At 44.6% G+C, this 23664-nt stretch overlaps 1 protein-coding gene across 11 annotated transcripts in view; it reads right to left on the bottom strand.

The window, feature by feature from the left end:
* Window positions 1–23664, bottom strand: part of LOC147613354 (folylpolyglutamate synthase-like) — a 109242-nt gene that overhangs the window by 19787 nt on the left and 65791 nt on the right. For 6 of the 11 annotated variants that reach the window (XM_086782660.1, XM_086782658.1, XM_086782656.1 and 3 more), the window contains one exon: window positions 16141–16305. The exons of the other annotated variants lie outside the window; for them this stretch is intronic. In XM_086782660.1, the coding sequence (XP_086638786.1) occupies window positions 16141–16305 (165 nt within the window). The remainder of the gene's footprint in view (window positions 1–16140; window positions 16306–23664) is intronic. 11 annotated transcript variants of the gene reach the window in all.

Below are 23664 nucleotides of genomic sequence, written 5' to 3'. Positions count from 1 at the left end.
GGCGACAATCTACACTTGGGGAGAATTGGAACCCCAAGTTGAAGGAGGAGGTGGATATGGTGGTGGCCCGCTTCTTCTTCCACGACCACATTGCCTTTCAAGCGGCTAGGTAAGTGCAATCGATCATTGCCAATTCATCATTCATGTTTTCATCATCCTAGTCCCCTTCTCATTAGTAAATTACTTTCTTGAATAGGTCGGAATACTTCAAGGTCATGGTTAAGAAGATTGGGGAGTATGGCTCAACCTATACGCCCCCCTCATCCGAGAGCTTGCGCACTACATTGCTCGAGAAGGAGAAGCACATTGTAGAGCAAGCGGCCGACAACACAAAGCGACAATGGGAGAGGAACGGAGTCTCCCTCATTGTGGATGGATGGAGTGACACCTGCAAGAGGAGTATTCACGGCATGGTTGCATATTCCCGCGGAGAGATGTACTTCATCTCATCTCATGATGCATCCAGCACTGGGAAGAGCGCGGATGTGCTTGCGGCGCAGTGGGCTACCACCATGGAGATCGTTGGCCCCGAGCATGTAGTGGGCTTTGTTGCAGATGGGGAGCCTTCCAATAGGGCGGCGGGAGCTATTCTCCAAGGTATGTAGGGGCATGTCACGGTGTCCTTTTGTATGGCTCATTGCCTAAACAACCTCTTCAAGGACATCGGGGCATTACCATGGATCAGCCCGCTCATTGAGGCGGCCAACACCATGGTCTCCTTTGTCCTCAACCACCAGAGACCTCGGAATGAGTTCAACAAGAGGTCCTATCTCTCTCTCCTCAAATATTCCGACACCCGGTTTGCCTACAACTTTCTCATGTTGGGCCGGTTGAAGGATTGTAGCGGTGCTTTGAGGGGGCTTTTTCTTAGCAACGAGTTTGTCGCCATGCAAGAGTCCCATACAAACACTGGCCAAGAGTGTAGGCTACGGGCCGATGACGGCTCTTGGTGGGAGCGTGTGAAGACCACAAATGCTATGGTGAGACCCATAGTCCACCTATTGAGGATTGTAGACGCTATGCAACCATGCATAGGCCAGGTCTACGAGGCCATGGATCGCATGATAGAGAAGTTGAAAGACTTCGTGCTTGACGAAGACAGATACGAGGAGATCCATGCCTTGTGTCTAGGAAGGTGGAATTCCTACTACTCTCCATTGCATGCAGCAGTTTATGTGGTGGACCCAGAATTCCAAGGCAACAAGCAAGAGAGCGACCGGGAGGTGAGCGTTGGATGGAGGATCATCTTGGATCATCTTGTGCCTGATGCATCGGTTAGGCGCAAGATCAGGGACCAGCTTTCGATGTACAGGTCATTTCATGGCTCCTATGGCTGTCATGATGCACAGGTTGACCGCTCCAAAGTTGGTGCTGCTCTATGGTGGGAGGACTTTGGTTCAGATGGACCGGAGCTGCAGCAGCTTGCCATCCGCATACTTAGCTAGGCCATCAGCTCCTCTTGCTTGGAGCAACTTTGGAGTACCTACAGCCACATTGCCTCTAGGAAGAGGAACCGACTCGGGGTAGAGCGTGCCAATGACCTTGTCTTCGTCAGCGTGAACTTGCGAATGCTTTGCAAGAGCGTGACCAAGAAGGCAGATTCCTTCACCGAGTGGGAGATGAGTCAACATGAAGAGCAACAAGAGGATGAGGTGCAGGAGCAGCATGCCAGTGAGGATGAGACTGAGGATGAGCTTGATGCTTCTTTGGCACAAGCTACCCATGACCATGAGGCGAGCACTTCACGTGGATGATCATTCATGGATCATGATTCATGGGCCTTACTACTTAGCTCTAGTCTCTAGCGGCTAGCCTCTAGTCTTCAGCACTTTTTTGTCATTGACTCATTTGAGTCCATCCATGTATTATGCCTCCTTAAGGCTTAGTCCTGACTTCTGACTCTTGAGTCATGACTCATATTGTATCTACTCAATTATTAATATGACTCAAAAGCTTACCATTTTAGTATAAATTTGTGCTCATTTTGATGTACTTTCGAAGTAGAATAAGTGTAGAGTAGAAAATTTTAAAAAAAAAAGTATTTTTTGAGTGTCGTTCCCTCCCCCGTCCCCGTCCCCGTTCCCTACTTATGGTCGTCCCCCGTCACCGTCCCCCGTCCCTTGTGACTATGGATTTATTACTTATGTGTTGTCGTGCACTTTTAGCATGTGTTGCTAATTCGTAATGTGTTTGAGTGGACAACCTTGTGTACCTTGGTGAGATTCACGGGCTTTGTGCTCGTAAGCCGGAATGGCTGGGACATGATGGCAGCAATATGATGTGAGCTATTACCTGGATGGTTCTCACTTTGGTATTTTTGCCGTAGTATCTACTACGAGATTTTGTATTATTGTTGGCCGCCCCATTTTGATGTACTTGGACGTGGACCTGTTGAGCCGCCCACTTTTGTTATACTTAGGCATGGATTTATTTATTTTGCACGTGAATTAGCCCTTGGGATTCTTTTTGTAATTCTCCTTTAGTGATTAGATAGGAACACTTTACCTGAGCTTGTATTAAAAGCAATCCCCATTTTTGTAAAGGACAAGCACATGCATAAGCGTGCATCTATTTTTGGCCTATGAACTATTTTTATTAATAAAGCATAAATACTCAAGAGGTGGAAGAAGGCCGACACTTCTTGAGGGAGGATAGAGTGCACCCAATACTCTTTCATGTGTTATTTTTTATTTATGCTTTTATGCTATCTTGCTCATGGTAATAGTTGAAGTTTATATTTTAATCCGTTTGAATAGTAGGTGATGTGTCTCCCCAAGATCCTATTTCCCATTAGTGGTATCAGAGCTTTGGGAGGAGAGAAGGTGAAAAATATTTAATTCAAGAAGAAGGAATTTCTCTTTCTCAAAAGGAAAAATTTCAAGACTTCGAAAGGGGTTTCAAAGCAGCTTCAAAGTTCTTCATGTTGACACAAAAAAGAAGGCTAGAAATATATGTACAGAGAAGATAAAAGAAAGGCAAAGAAGGCCAAAAAAAAGATTTAAAAAGCCTTAACTAAGACTAATTAGAAGGGCTACCACAAGGCTATCTCATAGCCCCTACAAGCTTTACATAAGGCAAAAAAAAAAAAAAAGCTAGCAAAGAAAAACATGAAAGCGCAACGCCGACATGCTTGGAAGCTCCGGAAATTTGCAGAAATCAACCCGTACCGTTTGATGCGTCTGGAACGCTCTCTTGCATAAAACTTATACCTTGTCTGCACTCTTTCGTCAAGGATCCGGAGATTTGAAATTGCAACGGTGGTTGTGAGTCTACGGAAATCAATGGTCTCCATATTCCCATCTTCTTTTACTCATAAAAAGCTTAAAAGATAAGAGGAGATTCATGTGTGGAGCTCTTTTAAGTCATGAACCCTTCAAAAAGTGTCCAAATTCATTCGAATTTGGCCCGGCTTTGACTTGGAGAAATTTTCCTAGTTTCACGCTTGTTTTAAACGCAGAATTTTAAAAAAAAAAACAAAATTTTCAGAATTTGCAAAATTGGTCACCATTCACTCTTTTAAAGCTCAAATTCTCTTCCGATACTCAATATTTTCCCACCAATCGACCTTCTGACGCTTCACCGCTACTTTCGGATATTTGGGGATTGCGTTCGACAGCCGCATCACTCTTCTATTTTTTGCAAGTTACACGAACTTCACAATTATTATCAAGAGCGTAAACTACTATAAGTATTTCTTAACTTTCGTAATTTTTTTTCTTTATTTTTCATCAATTATGGCTAGTTTTCTTGCATCCCCGTCTATTCAAGAGCAACTCACTGCTTTGCAAGCACAATTGGTCAATGAACGCACTCATAGAATTACATTAGAAGACCAATTGAGATCTCGTAAACGGCACAAGCATAATATTGAAAGCGATAGTGATGAGGATTCTATCCTTCGAACTGTGAAAGCAACTTTAGATACTCAAACGGCTCAGAAAGAATGTCACATTAGTCGCAAGGCATTCTCTTTTCAAAATTTTAATGGAAAGAAGAATGCACGCACTTATTTAGCTTGGCTTAGCCAATTTAATGAATATTTTTCGGGAGAGAAAATTTCCGAGAAAGACAAAGTCAAGTGTGCTACAAATCATTTGATTCAGAATGCTGCTTTATGGTGGAATGTTACCCAAAATGGGCGACATAGACCTCATACGTGGGAGGATTTTCAGCACGAAATTAAGAGACACTTTCTACCTCCTCAGTACAAGACCAGAGCCCGACAGCATTGGGACACTCTTAGACAGTTGAAAGGGAAGGATGTCCAAACTTACATTGAAAAATTTTGGAATGTTCTCATTCAAATATAGTCTATAGAAAAAGTACATAAAAAGAAGCTTAAAAGGAAGTTTATTTCAAGGTTTGATCCAAAGATTAGAGAAAAGGTTAAGATGTTTCGTCCTCATACTCTTACCTCTGCTAAATCTCTTGCTTTGAATTGTGGAAAGAAAAATGATGTGCCCAAGTTCCAACAAGAGAATCGTACTTCTAAACTCTCCAAAGCTTCGACATCTTCTAGTGGTTTTGACAAGCGTTCTTCATTCAAACGACCTTTTAACAAGGGTCAAGATCGAAGAAACCAACAATTCAACAACAATAAAGCAAAGATTGGCAACAATAATAATGGAGCAAGTGGAGAACCAAAGAAGACAGATGTTCCAGATTCAATGACTCAAGATAAAAAAGCGAAGAATATCCGATGTTACACTTGTCATCAAAGGGGACACTATGCTAATAAGTGTCCAAATAACTACAACAAGAAGCCAATTGTATGGCTTAACATGGTGGATGGAGATAAAGACACTGGCACTGGATATAATGATGATGCTTACGACGACAACTACAAGCCAAAGTCTGATGGTAACGAGTTCAATGGCAAATCTGATCAAGAAGGTGCTTCTATCCTTGATCCTCATCCTTTTGCACTAGACACTTTACTTAAAATGAAAGAAAAATTTTAAGATAAAGAAATCACAATCTTGCATGATAATGGTAGTACACATGATTTTATTTCTGAACGTCTTGCACATGCTCTGACTTATTGTATGTGTGTAGACTACAAGGCTCTAAACAAGAATACTATCAAGAATAGATTTCGGATTCCTAGAGTTGATGATCTACTTGATAAATTAAAAAAGGCCAACATCTTTAGCAAAATTGACCTAAAATCCGGATTTCATCAAGTAAGTATGACCAAGCAAGATATCTATAAAACTGCTTTTAGAACTCAGATTTATCACTTTGAGTTTTTAGTAATGCCATTCGGCCTTACTAATGCTCCTGCGACTTTTAGTCCTACGATGAATAGAATCTTTCTTGACCATCAAAACTTTGTGGTTGTCCTTTTCGATGATATCTTAGTTTTTAGTAAATCTAAAGAAGAGCACAAAAAGCAATTAGAGATTGTATTTAATTTGCTCAAACAAAATGAACTTTACCTTAATCTCGAAAAGAGTAGTTTCTTCTAGAGTGAGATTGAGTATTTGGGACATATAGTTTCTGCTAAGAGTATCCATGTTGATCCCAAGAAAATAGAAACTATTGCGTCATAGCCGCAATCCAAGAATCTTCATGAGTTACGATCTTTTCTAGGGTTGTGTAGCTATTATCGTAAATTTGTCCATAATTTTGCATATAAGGCACATTAACTCACTGAACTTCTCAAGAAAACCAAACCCTATGAATGGACCGAACTTCAAGAGAAATCTTTTCTTGCATTAAAATATGCACTTACTCATACACTTGTGTTACAATTACCTGATTTTTCATGTCCTTTCTTTGTGGTTGTAACCGATGCTAGTGGTAAGGACATTGGTGCTATATTAATGCAAGATGGTTATCCTATTGCCTTCGAGAGTAGGAAATTTCGTCCTGCTGAAAGTAAGTATAGCACCTATGTCAAAGAGTTGTCTGTTGTAATCCATGCATTAAAAATCTGGAAACATTATTTGATGGGCTCAAAGTTTCTTATTAAAACTGATCAGCAGAGTATCAAACACTTGCTATCTCAACCACTTATTTCTGATAGACATATTAAATGGACAGCTTTTATTCAAAGTTTTCAGCCTATTATTCAATACCAACCTAGTAAAGAAAATGTGGTTGCTGACGCTTTGAGTAGAACATCTTCCATTCAAAATATATCTGTGATTGAGAATACATCTTTTGACTCTATGCGTGAGACTTATGACCAAGACCCTGACTTTAGTGACATTTGGTTAGATTGAGAGAAAACCATTGGAACCCTTTTGCCATGTATTCTTACCATGATGGATATCTTTACTTCCAGAAAAGATTATGCATTACTCAACCCTTTAGATATTCTATTCTTGAGGAATTACATCAGCCACCTTATGCACACCATCGAGGTGTTTCATCTATATTCCAGACTATCTCTGGTAACTTTTATTGGCCTAAAACGAAATATGATGTAGCTAGATTTGTCTCTGAATGTGATGTTCGTCAAAAAGTGAAAAGTTACAAAGGTAAGAAACTTGGTTTGCTTATGTCTCTTTCTATTCCTAATGTTCCTTGGAACCAGATTTCTATGGATTTTATCACTGATTTTTCTATGACTGCAAGCCATAATAATATGATCTGGACCATTGTTGACAGATTTAGCAAGCCATAATGATATGATCTGGACCATTGTTGACAGATTTAGCAAACAGGTATATTTTCTTCCTTGTTAAAAGACTCTTACTACACATCAAGTTGCGCACTTGTTTGTTAAACAGATTTTCACACATCATGGTTTATCACAAGTGATTGTTTTTGACAGAGATTCTAGGTTTTGCAGTGATTTTTAAACTACATTGTTTAATAATCTAGGCACGAAATGGGATTTTTCCACTGCATTTCATCCTAAATCTAATGGTCAAACTAAAGTGACAAATAGCATAATATTGGATTTACTTCGGGCATATGTTTCGTCACAACCTAAACAATGAGATAAGTATATCCATATTTTGCAATTTGCATATAACAACACACCGCATTCATCCACAACAAAAGCACCTTTTCCAATTGAGTATGGCAAAGTTTTACCTACTCCTATCACTCGTTTGTCACACACTTTTAAAGTTGCGGATCAATTCACCATTGATTTCACTTCCATTCATGATCATGTTCATAATTTCTAACGCACAAGAGAAATACACTAAACAAGATAATAAGAAAAGAAAGCACATGGTTTTTCAAGAACGTCAATATGTTTTACTTCGTATTGAAAAGAGACATCTTAAAACTGTTAAGACTAATCATGTTGTTAAGTTAGCTCCTCGTTTTTATGGTCCTTTTCAATTTACCATAAGATTAATAACCTAGCATATAGGCTTTCACTTCCTTCTCATTAGAGAATTCATAATTCTTTTCATATCAGTCTTTTGAAACCTTATAGGGGACCAATCGTTACACATCCTGTATATGAGGAAGCACCTAGTCTTGTTGACCAAGTAAAAGAACTTCAACCTGAGGCTATTATTGACCATGAGACCACTACTACTTGCACAGGTATTGTATATAATAGATATCTTTTGACCTTCAAAAATCATCCTCACCAAAATACCAAATGGATGCCTGAGCGGTTTTTCCATGCCTATCCCGACCTCACCCAATCTTAATTTCAAACACGGGCCACTTGATATGATGCTACTGAGACCAGTTGCTATCTCGGACAGGAGGGATGTCACGGTTTGTCCGTCCATCCTTCTATGGTTAATTGGAGACACCTAATTACCACTATGTTCGTAGCATGGCACTTGGGTAATTCCGAATATTCCATGTGTAGGACATATGAAATTAGAGATGGCTAGAACTAAGTATTGGATTTATTACCGCATGTGTTGTCGTGTACTTTTAGCATGTGTTGTCGTGTACTTTTAGCATGTGTTGCTGATTCGTAATGTGTTTGAATGGCCAACCTTGTGCAAGTTGGTGAGATTGACGGACTTTGTGCTCGTAAGCTAGAATGGCTAGAATGTGATGGCGGCAATATGGTGTGAGCTATTACCGAGATGATTCTCACTTTGCCGTAGTATCTACTACGAGATTTTATATTGTTGTTGGCCATCCCATTTTGATGTACTTGGGCGTAGACTAATTGAGCTGCCCACTTTTGTTATACTTGGACGTATATTTATTTATTTTGCACGTGAATTAGCCCTTGGAGTTCTTTTTGTAATTCTCCTTTAGTAGTTAGATAGGAACACTTTACCTAAGCTTGTGTTAAAAGCAATCCCCATTTTTGTCAAGGGCAAGCCCATGCATAAGTGTGCATCTATTTTTGGCTTATGGACTATTTATATTAATAAAGGATAAATACTTAAGAGGTGGAAGAAGGCTGACACATCTTCAGGGGGGATAGATTGCACCCAATACTCTTTCATGTGTTTATTTTTATTTATGCTTTGATGCTATCTTGCTCATGGTAATAGTTGAAGTTAATATTTTAATCCGCTTGAATAGCACGTGATGTGTCTCCCCAAGATTCTATTTCTTGTCACTTGCATGCAGTGAGACAGAAACTGGAGAGTCCCCATATGCACCTCTACTTGTTGACAATGCAGAGTTCTCCCAACAGGGGAATATACTCCTACTAGAGGACTTTAATGCTCGAATAGCCAAGTGCAAATGTATGATTTTCAGGATGATGTCATCAGATTGTCAGAGATTGATTTGGTTGAAATGGGATTACAGAGGAGCAACAAAGATGAAGGGGATGTCATAGCTTATGGTAGGAGCGGGGGAACCCCATGGATCCCAATAACTACACGACTATAATAATCAGTCATAGTATGGCCAAGATCTATGGGGCAGTGCTTGAGGACATATTCAGCTTTGTGGCAGAGTATCTAGGTCACATGGCAATTGGTCAAACACGTTTCAAGAGAAATTTCTCCACATTGGACCATATATTCACTCTACATGCCCTCATAGAGGAAGCACGATCACAATGGAAGCTTATGTACTGCTGCTTTGTGGATTTCCGCAAAGATTTTGATTTGGTCCATCAATCCCGGCTCATTGGACATTTGTAGGAGCTCCAGCTACACATGATGCAATTTGGGCTCTAACGTCACTATATAAGGTAGTAATGGGCCGAATGCAGGCACCTGGCAATCTCTAAAAATAGAGATGTAGCACTATTGGGGTTAAGCAAGGCTGTCCGCTCTCGCCGACACTATTTGGGTCATATATTGATGAGATTGCACCCTTTGTGGACACTAGACAGCTTTGGAGGTAAAGGATCACCTCTGGCCCAAACAGTGGTGCCCATATTGCTATAACTCGATGACATTGTCCTCATCTCAGATTCAGAGGAGGAACTGCAAAAACATCTAAATGCACTAGACAGGTTCAACAGGGAGAGAGACCTTACAGTGGATTTGGGCAAAACCAAAGTGATTGTATTTAGCACCAGCCACCCCAACCACCTCTCAGCTATCCCTATTCAGAGGGGCATGAGAGGAGATTCTGCCAAGATATGTATACCTCAGAGTCAGATTTACACGCCCCATGTCCTGAACTAAGTGTTGGCTCTTTGACACCTTAGTGGTTGTAGACCACGATCGGGAGAGGTTGTGTGGAGCAGTATTGAGAGGCTTCACGTGCTGATGTTGTCACGCATGATCAGAAGTAAGCCGTCAGTGCCCCATGAGATATTGGGGTAGCCCTACTTGTCACAGATGCTCTCTTCCAACCCATTACTTACATTCAGCACTGGCATGTATACTCCTTGGAAGAGACCATCTCCCTTAGCTAGCACTAGTCTTCTATGCAGTTGTAAAATGAGAGGGAGAGGGAGCAGTAGAGACAGGCCTGACTGCCCTCCATCTCGTGGAGAAGACGACCACCACCCTTACCAAAGCAGGTATGGTACTCAGAGGTAGTTGAGTGGTTTCATGCACATGGATTGTAGATGGATCATCTCCACCGATTTCAGTACAGCGTAAACTCCCCACACCTCAACCTCTCATGACAGGAGATCAACTGGACATCCGGTTGGATCTACTTGGCTTGAATGTCATCATCAGAGATGGGGACAAAACGTGAGTTCCACAAGAGCATTTTGAGGCTCACCAGGGATGGATTCTTTGAGATCCCGAAGTACATGTAGATCCACATGTCACATGCTATGTGCATAGCGATCAGTCAGCTCAAGGCATCCTTCTACTGCCTCTCAGTAGAGACTAGGAGAGCCGAGAACATCCCACGAGAGGAGCAGATATGCCGAGTTTGCGCCATAGGGGAGGTAGAGGTCGAGGCTCACTATATGATCAGATGTCCAGCGTATTATGAGATACAGGGGAGATTTCATCCTCTTCCTAGTTGGTTTCAGGCCGTTGGCATGGGTGATGCAGTATGAGGACCAAAGATGACTCCAGATGTATCTCATAGAGTTCAAACAACGTAGGGATGGAGAATTGAGAGGGCATGCTAAGGGACAATGCCAACCCACACAGAGATCCATCACTGATTTCTTCACAACATCAGCCACCCGTGCCAACACTGCCGCATCGACAGCAGCTCATACAAGCCGTACACATGGGCCATATTCGTGTCCCAGAGGAGTCCTAAGTCGGAGTTTCAAGGGATGGATTCATTGGAGATACCGAGATACACACAAGTACATGTCACATGCCATGTGTATTGTGATTGGCCAGCTCAAGGTATCCTCTCACCGCCTTAGAATCGAGATTGGCAAAGCTGAAGTAGCTCACTGAAGGATCAGATAGGACATGTGGAAGATGAGGTGTTTCCCTCTCTGCAACTCCCATGGGACTCTCTTGGCATCACGCCCCGGACTGGTTGAGATCACCATACACTCTAGGAGGATGATTTATTTTTAATTTTTCATTATTCACACTTTGAAGCCCTTCTCCAAGCTTTCCCAAAGTTGGTTCCACTCCTAGAGGGGCGATTCTCCCGTAAGCGCTCATGGTATCCATCATCTGCAGACAACATCAACTACCAGAAGGCCGCCTTTCTTATGTGCCTAAAAACCATATAATCCACCTTTGATGGCCACCTTCACATTTTTTCGTGCGCCGTCTAGAACTCTCCCCACTTCAATAGTTGGCCATCCTGTTCACGTCTCTTCCACACACTCACTCCTTTATATTTACACCATGCTGACTCTACTAAGAGGTTGTACACATGCTATTTTTAGCCTTTGCATTGACAGACTGGAAGCCATGGTACTTGATTTCAATAAACAAGAAAGTGTTTCTGGGGCATGCACTGGACCCACAATTATCCTCCTCCCTTTGTATGTTAATGATGATGTCTTCACATTAGACCCTTGATAGAGGATGCGCAGAAGCATGACTGTCTTGAATCAATTTCACATGCGTTGATGGTCAATCTGTGAAAGACCAAAATCATGCTGGCAAAAAAGCCTAAAAGGAATTGTCCCTATTGTGCTCTACCAAATCCAGTCCATTGAAGTATGGACACCTCCAAATACCTCAGCATGGAAGTGCCTTCTACCCACAGAAGGCAGCAGTATGTAGTCCTTTGGATAGATATAAGAGGCCGGTAAATGAGCATACTATGCAGTTGAGAACATATGCAACAAGCTTGAAATCAAGAGCTGGGCTCTTAAGAAAAGTATTTTTTGTTACTTTAGTCAAGCCAGTACTTCTTTATGGTTTTGAAGGATGGGAAGAAGGTGGCATTTTAGCTCAAAAGTTGTTTCTCACAAACTTCTTCAGGGTTCAGCCACCAGATTGTTGGACATAAAAAGGGTTCAAAAGAAGATACTAAGCTTGGGATGGACGGTGGATAGAAAACACTAATTTTCTCGATGGCATGCCTAACACCACCTTACAACCGCCTCCATAGACCCACTTGGCAATGAAGCATTTCTACAACGGCAATGTCCTAGTTGGGAATGAAAGGGCGGCTTGAAATACCATCACTACACATCTGTGACTAGTCTTGACTCCTACCCATAAAAGTATATCCTTTGTTGAGAAAGGCTACATGAAACCCTCTTGTTGCAGCCATTCAACTCAACTCTCGCATCTATAGGGTGATACTGGACAGTGGAGCAGGGGCTTAGAATCACAGAGCACATGCACGTATGCTCTCTTGGCATACCGGAAACAAAGCAACACGCTCTCTTTGAATGCCCAACTTCTGCCACTATCTGCACTTGCTTCTATGTACAGTGTCATAGGAGAGCATGACACTATCTGCACTTGCTTCTATGCCACTATCTGCGCTTGCTTCTATGTACACAGTCATAGGAGAGGATGACACATGACGAGTTTGGACACATGAGGCTTTTATGCAAATTCCATTGTAAACACACGGCCTCTGTAGTATGCTGGCCCTGTTCTTCTTTCGGCAGCTTGGTTTTTTTCTTTTCCATGTGATCATCCAGTTTACCCAAGGACCTTATCCCCAAGGGGGAGGGAGTATCAGATGATATTCGGCATTGGAGGCCTATTACGATTCTCAACACTGTCTACAAGGTCTTGGCAAAGGCCTTGAGTTTAAGGATCCAGCCCTTTTTGGGGGAGTTGATTCATGCTACCCAGACAAGATTCGTCACGGAGCGCAGTATCCTTGACAACATCTTTACTTTCTGGGAGGCGACAGCCCGAGCTAGATTTCTTGGCGAGGACTTGGTCGTGATGCTTCTCGATTTTGAGAAGGCATACGATAGAGTTGATTGGGGTTTCTTAGAGGGCACTATGCTTCGCCTGGGCTTTGAGCCAGGATGGATCAGAGGGGTGGCGGCTCTGTACTCCACAGCTCGTAGCCAGGTGTTGATTGCAGGAGGACGGGGGCCGAGTTTTGAGCTGACCAGATCAGTCCGACAAGGTGTCCCCTCGCCCCTTTTCTTTTTCTCTTCTTTGCGGAGGCTATGAGCATGTATTTGACGGCAGAGGAGGTTGGTTTGAGAGGACTCCAGCTCCCAGTCCGGGGAGAGGACCTGCTTGATGCTGAGTTTGCAGACGACACGGGCTTATTTTTGCATGGCCAAGAGGTCAATCTTCTTCGGGCAGAGCAGTCGCTCCAGGTTTTTAGTGCAGCTTCGGGAGCATTGATCAATTGGCGCAAGACAGTGGCCTTTTGGATCAGCAGTGCTCCCACTCCGGCATGGAGCCCAGACCCCGGTTTTAGATGGATTCCTCCTGGCACAGCAGTGCGGTATTTGGGATGCTAGATTGGACTGGATTTGTCACCTGAGCAGCACATTGCCCCGCTTCTTCTGAGCATTCGGAAGAAGCTTTTGTATTGGAGTACAGCTCGACTATCCTTGGCTGGGAGGGTGGTGGTGGCAAATCAGGTGCTGCTAGCGACCATGTGGTACATTACGTCTTGCTGGATCTTCTCGAGCTCTTGCATCAGCCAGGTACAGAGGCTGATCAAGAACTTTCTTTGGTCTGGGCGGGACAGTCAGCCAGCCCGGACAAAGGTTGCATGGGCAGTTATTACACTTCTGCTGGCTCAGGGAGGCTTGGGCATTATAGATCCAGTCGATCAGAGTAGAGCCTTATTGGGGAAGCTTATTGTTCGGGGGCTGCTTCCAGGCGCTGAGCCTTGGAAAGAGCTTCTCTTGCAGCGGCTGCAGGCTCGGGCTCCCCCAGCCAGGGGCACTTGGGCACCAGAGATTCGCTGGATCTTCATAGAGATGAGGAGGACAGGCCTCAGTAGAGGATGGGAGGACAGATTTGCTTTGAGTATCCTGAGAGCTTGGGAGCTGCTGAGACCGGGGTTCTCTCAGCGACCTCCTCCTTGTGTTGAGGAGCGGGCCAGACAGCCGCTCATCTGGAGCCCAGCGGTTCGCACAGAGCAAGGTCATATGCTGGGTTCTTGGCCTCGTCTAGCCTGGGGACCTTTAGCGGCAGGCCCAGCACGCAATTTTGGAGACTGGCAGACCTTCTGCAGTCTCCCAGAGGAGATCCAGGTGGAGAGGCTGAGTCACTTGAGAGGGGGGATGATTATGAGGGATGATATTCAGGAGGCACTCACAGAGGAGTGGTTCATGCCTTTCGAGCCAGTGGCCCCACGGTGGATGGGAGCCTTTACTCAGTTGGAGATCCTGATTGCTGTCAGAGCTTGCACTGAGGATGGCAGATGCCTCTACTATGAGATACAGGATGAGGGCAGACTTCAGAGAGTGGAGGTGGAGTCGCCTTTGGTTGCAGAGTGCACCTTTCAGAGGATACGGGTAGTGGCCGCCGCTTCTCGGAAGTGGCATATTGACCCCGACCCTGGTGATGTGCTCCCGGATTGGCGTATATGGGGGCATATGCAGCGCGCCCCTTGGCCCGGTTACAGTGGGACCCAGGGGAGTACGAGTGGCATGATCCTTATGCATCCCTTGAGGCCACAGAGATCACCTTTTTCCAGTATACTGTTCGGCTGGGGAGGCATATTTTGACGACGAGGAGGATGGTCTCTCCAGCTGCAGCGGGGCATTGGCGGCTACAGGGACTCTCATAGGAGTTCCTGGAGGATTTCTAGGCTCGGCTCTGGGCTAGTCGACAGGCCCGCAGGATCTCAACTTTCCAGTGGCTGGTCGCCCACAGGGGCTCAGCAGTTGGCACCTGGCTTGTTTACAGCGGTCTTCCGGCGGCCTGCGTCCGATGCGGCCACCCTATGGAGACACAGAGACATTGCCTTTGGGATTGCCCTCAGGCGCAGCAGATTTGGTTGCGGATGCTGCGTATTCTGGCCCCCCTCTCTCCAGAGGGAATGTTTACGTGGGGTGCCGCTGCTTGGTCGACTTCGACAGGGCCTGCTATGGGCTATGAGATGGAGCAGGACAGTCAGGCCATCAGATTCATTAGGGGCCAGCCTCGCCTGGTTCCGGCACCGGATTCTCGTCCGCCAGCTGGACACAGGAGAGGGATTTACGATGGGAGCTCCTCAGCAGCCTGACCATATGGTTCACCTGGAGGGCTCGGTGTTTCACGGCCTTTGAGGGGAGACTGGAGCCACCAGCAGAGACTGTTCGGGGGATCTGGCAGGAGTTGATCCACACCCTGCGAGGACAGTATGACTGCATCCGGGGCGACTCGGACGAGGCGATCTTGCGGCGCCAGGCCTTTCACACCACCTGGCGCAGCGGCCCTTTCTACACCTTACACACGGGATCCCCCCGTTGGCATTACAGGCCACCTGTTTGGCTATTCCCCCCCCCCTATTGTATGATTTAGCCCCTCAGTCCTTAGTACTGATGCTTGTATTTTGCAGCTCCTAGGGAGAGTCTCCCGGACTGCCTTGCTGTATTCTTTGCTCTGTTTCTCTTATGAGCAGGAGAGATCTTTTGTAGCCCTACGGGCGTTTTTTTATAACTAATGAAAGGATCTTTTCTCAGAAAAAAAAAACATCTTTTGGTCTCATGGACCTTTCGGGTCTTTTGTAGACAATAATATAATCTCTCTCTCTCTCACACCCTCCACAAGCTGCTCCATACCTACCTCGCACTCCAGCACCGGCGCCCCCAAGCCCCCGGCCGTCGGCCACAATCACCTCATCAACTCCAGATCCAGGACATGCTCAACCGCCATCGAGCTACCTTTCCACGTGACATAGCTCCATGCTTGATATTTTGGAGAGTGGTATACCATCTACTCGGAACTAATGCTGCTCTCATGTTTCTATGTTCTTAGTATTCCATGATGAGTTTCCACATGAGGTAGCCCCATGCTTGATATTTTGGAGAGTGGTATACCATCTACTCGGAACTAATGCTGCTCTCATGTTTCTATGTTCTTAGTATTCCATGATGAGTTTCCATGGATAGTTTTGTATCACCCCCGTGAGATAGCTATGTTTATGTTTTCTTTCTGTTTTATATTCCATTCCATGATGAGATATGCCATGGACATTATTGTATCACTTTGGTCTCATAGGCCCATTGGGTCTTTAGTAGACGCTTAATATATCTTTCTTTCTTTCTTCTCTCTCTCTCTCTCTCTCTCTCTCTCTCTCTCTCTCTCTCTCTCTCATATTTTTAGCACAAAGTTTGCAATGATAAGTAAGCTAATTCAATTTGATATGCGGTTACTCCTGTAATTGCATCTTTTGTCTTGTACATGAAGTTCATGCAAAAACATTAAATACTCACAAGTACAAACACCAAAAAAAAAAAAGTAAAGTAAGGAACAGAGAACCCACTCCTTCAAGCATGGCTACATGTTCCTTGTCCACGCGCCTCTGGGCCCAAGCACTGCATAGGGCTACAGCAAGAGCCCCATTCAGCAGTTGATGATCCCCTTCCAATGTAAGTTGTGATCCTTTCAGGAACTCAATGGTCAAAGGTGAAACCACTTGCAACCGTATCTACATTGTCATGTCAAATCCACCAGCACTAATTACTTCCCTCAAAAACTCTGTTTAGTACCACTATTTCTTGATCCTACTTTCTTTAGAACGTAAACACAAACACCTTGGTGTCCTGCAAAACCCTTAGCACCACACACATACGCATCTGATACCTGTAATCTAAAAATAAAGAACACAATGTCTTATGCAAGGGAATAGTCCAGTTCATTTTCAGTAGCCTTGAGTAAGAGAAGTTTGAAAGTTTCCTACAAAACATAAAGGACCACATTGCAACACACACACTCACCCATGTGTATGTACACTTGCAACCTGTGCAAAATGTGGCAACTTCGTTCTCCACTTTCTTGCTCATCTTTTTGTTTTTATCTCATAGCCATATCTTCCTTCCGCACAAATTAATTTCATAGGCCAAGTTTTCTTGCTAAAGGCCCAAGCCCCAGACATATGGGATTCATCTTGAGAGGTCTCCAAGATGTCCAATATCCTCAAGTCTAAGAGCCTGTTGGGATTTGGGGCTTAGGAGGTGCAATCAACCTCTTAGGCACCCCATATGTGTGGATAGGATAAGTGTGCCACGTGTCATCAGTTTTGTGTGTGTGTGTGTGTGTGTGTGTGTGTGTGTGTGAGAGAGAGAGAGCACCCTGCTTCTGCCTTCAAGACGTCGACAGAGGATACCCGCTGCAAGCTCTGCCCTGCTTAACGTGGCCTGCAGCATCCGACCATCGTCTCCCAGACTGCCGCTCATCATCCTCCCTGCTCCTCGTCTGTCTGTCGCACCTGTGCTGCCCTCTTTCACTGTTTACGCTTCAGTTTTCTGCCTCGCAGTTTTTGTTCCAGTTCTCTCCTTTTCTGTTCTGCACTCTGACCGCCAAACAGCCCTCAATCTTCCTCCCCTATCTGTCCACGTACCTGCGTATCCACTTCTGCTGATTCTGCCCTCTCCTCGAATTCTCTGTCAATATCTCATCTGCCTCCTTCGAGAACCTCTCTCCTTTTCCTGCGTGCTTTGATTATGGCTCAAGGAATGGACGTCTGTACATATGCCAGGAAAGAAAGAAATACAGATGCGAAACGTCGCTTATCAGAGCCTCCTTTGTTGCAGGAAGAATCTACATCAGAAGCTCAATATGTATATGACACTCTTAAAGATGACTTCCAGCAGTCTCCCCAAGAATGGGGCAAACCCATTCCAGAGGTCACCTATCAGTTGAAATTGCCGTCCATTGTGAATCCCCTCAAGAAGCTCTCTCAAACTGCGGTCATAATATTCTTTCCAAGAAGAATTCCCGCAGCCAGTGATGTTGCACAATGGATCAAATCCATCCTTCGAGGATACTTTGTAGAAGGAGTATACTTTGCTTCCAGAGTTTTTTATGAGGTGCATCTATCAGATGCTTCATGCAAACAGAGGCTTCTTGAGTTTTCTCCGCTATTTTATGGGAGGCAAATGGTGCATGCTATGCCCTGGTCCCCCAACAAGGATTACCAAAGCCTGATACGGCACCACTGCCCAGTATGGGTTGAGGTTGCAAACTTTCCGGATTATATGCGTGAAGAGTTGCCTGGCCTGGCTGCCACTTTGGGACAGGTTATTTGTCCTCCACGCCCCATGGGAAACCGTAACAGATTCTGTATACTTTGGGACACTGATATACCTACCCCTCCTTCTATTTGCAGTCGAAGTTGAGGGGGTGCAATTGGGCAAAAAGTATTTTGAATTGAAGTGGGGTGTGTTTGCAAGTGCTTGTTTTACCTGTCACAAGTTTGGGCATCTAGCTTCTAAATGCCCGATGGTTCTCCATCAGCCCCCTCCAAATGCTTTGCCACCTCAGCCCCGGGAAAAGAATGAGAATTTGCAAGCTAAGGCAGCAAATACAAATGCAGCCAAGAATGCAAAATCAGCTAATCAGGTGCACTCGCTTGTTGGAAAAGGAAAAGATAAAGGGAAAGAGAAGCTGAAGGAATCTGTGGGAATTGATCAGGATGGTTTCCAACAACCTAAGAAGGTAGTTGTTCTGAAGCAACGCCCTCTTCAATCTCGTCAATGGGATGCTTCTTCTCCTTCGCCAGGACAGACTTCTACTTCAGCCTCCGCCCCTGTCCTTCAAAATTGGGTTGCAGCCTATGCAGGCAGAGGCTTAGCCTCTTTTGAAGTTCTCCTTTTATCCTCACTTTTTTGTACATACCCCCTTTATGCTTCAAACACTTAAGTGCTTTACATATAATGTACAGAGCCTCTGCAATGTTTCAAAGTGGAGGCTTCTATGGAATTATGTACATAAAATGCAGCCAAATATTGTTTGTTTGCAAGAGCACAATCAGCACTCCATGGTTGGACATCATGGCTTTTTGCATGGTTATGATATATATTATGCTGGTACCGCTACCTATTCAAGTGTATGCATACTGGTGAGACATGAGTTGGAGCCTCAGTTGGCATGACAGCAGTGGCAGATGGATTGTCATACAATGTAATGTCAATGGTGATATTCTTGAGTTTGCATCAGTGTATGCCTCCCAGACCTCGGCCATGAGGGCTACATTGTGGGACTCTATATGCAGATATCCATGGAGATCCAATGCATTCATCTGTGGGGATTTTAATAATTCCCCTCTGCCTAGGGATAACACCACTTCACGGTCTCATATGCTATCTTTGGAAAGGCAGAAATGGGATGACATGCTTCTGTCTGTGCAGGCTGAAGATTTATGGCTACTTCTTCAAGGGTCGGTCCCTGGATATACCTTTCACCATAATGCACTTACCACATATTGGGCAAGGCTGGACAGATGGTATCTGTTTTATCCACAACAATTTGCAGATTTCAGCTCTCATCTACTGATAGATTTCTCATTGGGATTGTCAAAACATGCTCCATTGTGGATGAATTTACAGCTTGGCATGCCTCTGGATGATTTGCCACTTTTCCCGAGTAGATTGTTGCATGTTAACAGCCCATATTTCCAACACATATATTTCTGGCAGATGATTAAATTTGCTATTCATCCTTTGCTATTGCATGCCCAGGAGGACATGAATTTTGCTTGGGACAGCTTTGTCTCTGGGAGTATGGCAAGTGGCATATGACTGAATGGAGGAATGAGATTAGGGGGGCAAAAAAGACAGTACAACAATTGACTGAGTTTTCTCAATCTAGGCCACTTACGGATTCAGAAAAGGATTACCTATCACGTGCTCAATCAAAACTTTCTGCTAATGATCAGAGGAAATTGCACAAATGGCAGATAAGGGCGAGAATGAAGCCCCTCATGGACAAGGGCTGCTCATCAAAAGCATTCTTTCAGGGGTTGCATGCTACTCGAAAGAAAAACTCATGCTTAAGGGTTAGGAAGTTGGATGGTTCTTGGACTCAATTCTTTTTTGGATCTCCAAGATGAATGCCACAACTATTTTCAGAAATTGTTCTCTGCTCCTCCTTTCCCATCTAATCAAGTGATTGATGCAAGGACTGAGTTACTCCAATATGTTTCTGCAATAGTTGAGTCGGATAATGCTCTTGCTTTGGAGAGGCCTTTTACTCACACAGAACTGGATAATGCATTGTTCCACCTCAGTAAATATAAGTCCCGTGGCTGGGATGGCCTTACGGTGGAATTCTACATTTCTTTTTGGGATGATTTGAAAGAGGTCCTCTTGAGAATGATCAATGTGGCATGGCAAGAAAATCAGTTGCTGCATTCTTGGAAACATGGCATAGTCAAGCTTGTGCCCAAAAACCATCTGTGTGATCACATATTTGATTGGAGGCCTATTACATTGATACCGGTAATTTACAAACTTATTGCCAAAATGTTAGTGCATAGACTTCATGGGATACTCCATGCAGGTCTTCACCCTCATCAGTATGGGTTTCTGCCGCGAAGACAAATCCATGACAATATATCCAATGCCTTGACTGCAATTGAATATGCTAAGTATTCTCGTCAGGATGTGCTGATATTGCAGGTGGATATTGCTAAGGCATTTGACAATGTTCAATGGGATTTCATTTCTCAGATTATGACAAAGCTGGGCTTTGGTCCCAAGATGGCAAATGCTGTTTATTGGCTATACTCTGGCGCTACTGCTCAATGCATTCTTGGGGGCCATTTGTCTCGATCATGGATATTGGGTCGATCAGTTAGACAGGGCTGTCCTCTTAGTGCTCTCTTCTATGCCATTGCCACTCATCCTCTGTTGATGTATCTTGATCATCTAACAGACTCAGGACAGATGACTGGTCTTAACATCCCAGGGGCTAAAACTTTCTTGGCACAAGCATATGCAGATGATTCCTTCTTTATGCCACAGAATTCTCCTACGGAACTTTGCAAGCTTATGGCCACTCTCTCATTATATGGACAGGCAGCTGGATTGCATATTAATTTTGATAAATCTAAATTAATACCCCTGAAAGAATGTGATTGGCATTCTATTCTTTGGCCGGGACAGGTGGTGCATTCCAGAGATGTGGTCAGACATTTGGGATATCCCATTGGATGGCATATCTCAAGAAATCAGCAACTAAAATGGATTTTCCAAAAACTCCATCATAAGCTGGAATACTGGAAGATATCTACTTGGCCTCTTCATGTCAGTGAAACCGATCCCGTCAAGTGGGAAAGACTCAGTTGGACACCTACACGTTTAATAGCACAACTTTAAAACCACAAATATGAAATGGACAACTTAAAACAACTTGAAATTTAAATGAACAGAAATGGAAAGATGGACACCAGCACTGGGGCCGGAACGGGCCGACCCCCCCCTCAATATATGATATATTTATTGGGAGTATTTAAAGAATACAATGCTCCATGGGTTCTGAGAACCAGATAATGTCCATGTACATATGAAAACAGTACTAAACAAATAGGTCGAATTTTGATGTAGAAAACTCGAAGCAGATCGACCACTGGTGTGGTCCAATCGCTACGGTCCTGTGCTTTCACTGGACTCCGCGGAGAGCACCACACTGGTGTTCCGAGACCACGCACAGACAGGCGCTCTCGTACTAACGCCTGGCTCTCCCGATCTCAGCACCTTTGGACCGAGGTTCGCCCATATAGCTTGGACAACCCGGCACCGAACGGGTGTAGGCCGAGCGGGACGAATCTTTTACCAGATTTAAACATTAAATGCTTTACTCAAATCTGAAAATCACTTACTTGTAATTGGTTGATAAAAGACCAAGACTTGTGGAATGATGAAGTCTTCCAGGTGATGAAGAAGCAGTTGCCTCGTGGTGAACCACCAAAGCAGATACCTCCGTAAAAGAAAACCACAGCCACCTTATAGAATGCACAGCCTGCAACAAGAAGGTACAGCCAGGGAGTATAGTCGTAGCAGAGGGTACAGAAGTGCAGTCGCCTTAAGGTAATCAGCCGTCTGTGAAGAGCAGCAGCATGCGACCTGAAGTGGGGGCAGCCGCCTGTGTGGAAGGTACCACAGCCTGCAGGAAGACAAGCGCAAGGAGAAGAGCAGCCGCCTGTAGTTGCAGCCCCTGGGAAGAGTAGCCGCCTGCTGTGCAGTTCGCAGCCAGCCGCCTGGGGACAAGAGCAGTAGGCGCAGCAGTACAGGGAAAAGATGGCAGACAGCCGCCTGCAGATGGAAGACAGCCGGTTCAGTTGCCTGTAGAGGGGCAGGCGCAGCTGGCAGAATAGTAGGTGCTGCCGTCTTTGTGCAGGGCAGGCAGTCGCCTCATGGATGAGCAGCCGTACAGCAGCAAGCGTAGCAATCTCCAGCCGCCAGGAAGTTACGAAAGGTGATGAAGCAACGCCAGGAAGAAGCGATCATGTCCCACGCTTGAAGGAAGGCCCTTTTTTTTAATAAAATTAATGTGGAGATAACCTTAGTGTTGTCCATGCTTGCATGTGGGGGATTAGTGGGGGTAGGTGACCATGCCCACCCCCACACTCACTTAAAAGTGAGGCTCCCCACCTTGGCCCCAAAGTGGGTGCCCAAAGGGGGTGCCCACTTTTAAATAAGTGTGAACCCCTAACCTTATAAATCAAAGGGTTAGAATTAAATATTAAAAACTACATGTGCAACATACTTACCACCTGTTCACATGCACTGAAACTTGTCAGAATACAGGGCAGACTTCACGACTCACTGGCAGGCGTCCCCGCTCAGTAAGTAACACGTCAAGCAGGCAAACACACGAATACATGTCATGCGAAAACAGTTTCAAGCATACAAAATATGTGTGCATGTGCAAAAAGTAACATGGACATATCTCCCGTTCATGGAACATGTACAAAATATCTGTCGGCACAAAACTGGCACGACATAAAAACATAAAAACCTGGTCTTCCTATGGAGTGACAGTCCCATAGGTAAGACACAGTTCCAGGCACGAGTTTCCCTAGGTGTGACAGTCCCATAGGTAAAACACGGCACGAATACTGGCTCTTCCATGGCGTGACAGTCCCATGGATCGAACACAGTCCAGGTCATACACGGGTGGCACTGATCTGGCTCCCGTCCATACGACACCATCCTGCTAACACACGGGTGGCACCAGTCTGGCTCCCGTCCATGTCAGCAAAATACTGGCCTCTTCACATGAGACACCGGCCTGGCCTCAAGTGAACGAGACGCAAAAGCTAGGAATGGACCAAATGGTCGGCCAATTGGTGACATCCCCCCGGGCTTCTAAAGAGTTGACCTCAACTTAAAAGCCTCAAGATATGCCTGCAACAATTGCGGATAATCTGCAAAATAATCTTCATTTACCCATTTGGCATCAATAGGCAAATAATTCTTAAACTTCACAAGGTATCTCCTGGAAAGCTTTCCTGCAGGTAGCTTTCTCTCCTTGTGAAAAACAATCTGTTCTGGCTGGAGGATTTCCTCAAGCTCTTCAATCTCTGGCGGATCTTCTGTGACAGGCTCATCAGGATCTGGCCCCACATATTTCCGAAATAGACTCACATGAAAAGCATTGTGAATCTTCCAATGACTAGGTAGAGCAAGCCTGTAGGACACTTCATTGATTTTGTGAATCACCTTGAAGGGTCCATAATAGCGAGGAGAAAGCTTAGGATATGATCCTTCTCGTCCTGGCCTCTTCCGAAGCCTAGCCTTCTCAAATTTCAGCAATACCCAATCACCTTCTTTGACTTCCATGTCCCTTCTATGCTTGTCAGCAGCCTTTTTATGCTTATCCTGAGATCTTGCAATGGCTGTCCGCACCTGACCAAAGGCAACATCCAAGTCACGAACATATTCATCAGCAGCAAAAATCTCATCCTTGGTACGAAGGATGGGTGGCAAGACCACTCTGCCATAAACAATCTCAAACGGAGCCTTTCCTGTGGAAGCATGGATTGTATTGTTGTAGGCAAACTCAA

Source organism: Cibotium barometz, chromosome 44 (genome assembly GCF_041138505.1).
Source record: "Cibotium barometz isolate CiBa-2024 chromosome 44, ASM4113850v1, whole genome shotgun sequence".
In the NCBI taxonomy this organism is placed as follows: domain Eukaryota; kingdom Viridiplantae; phylum Streptophyta; class Polypodiopsida; order Cyatheales; family Cibotiaceae; genus Cibotium; species Cibotium barometz.
Note: the sequence above shows the minus strand (reverse complement) of the source record. Positions and strands in the feature narration are given on the sequence as shown.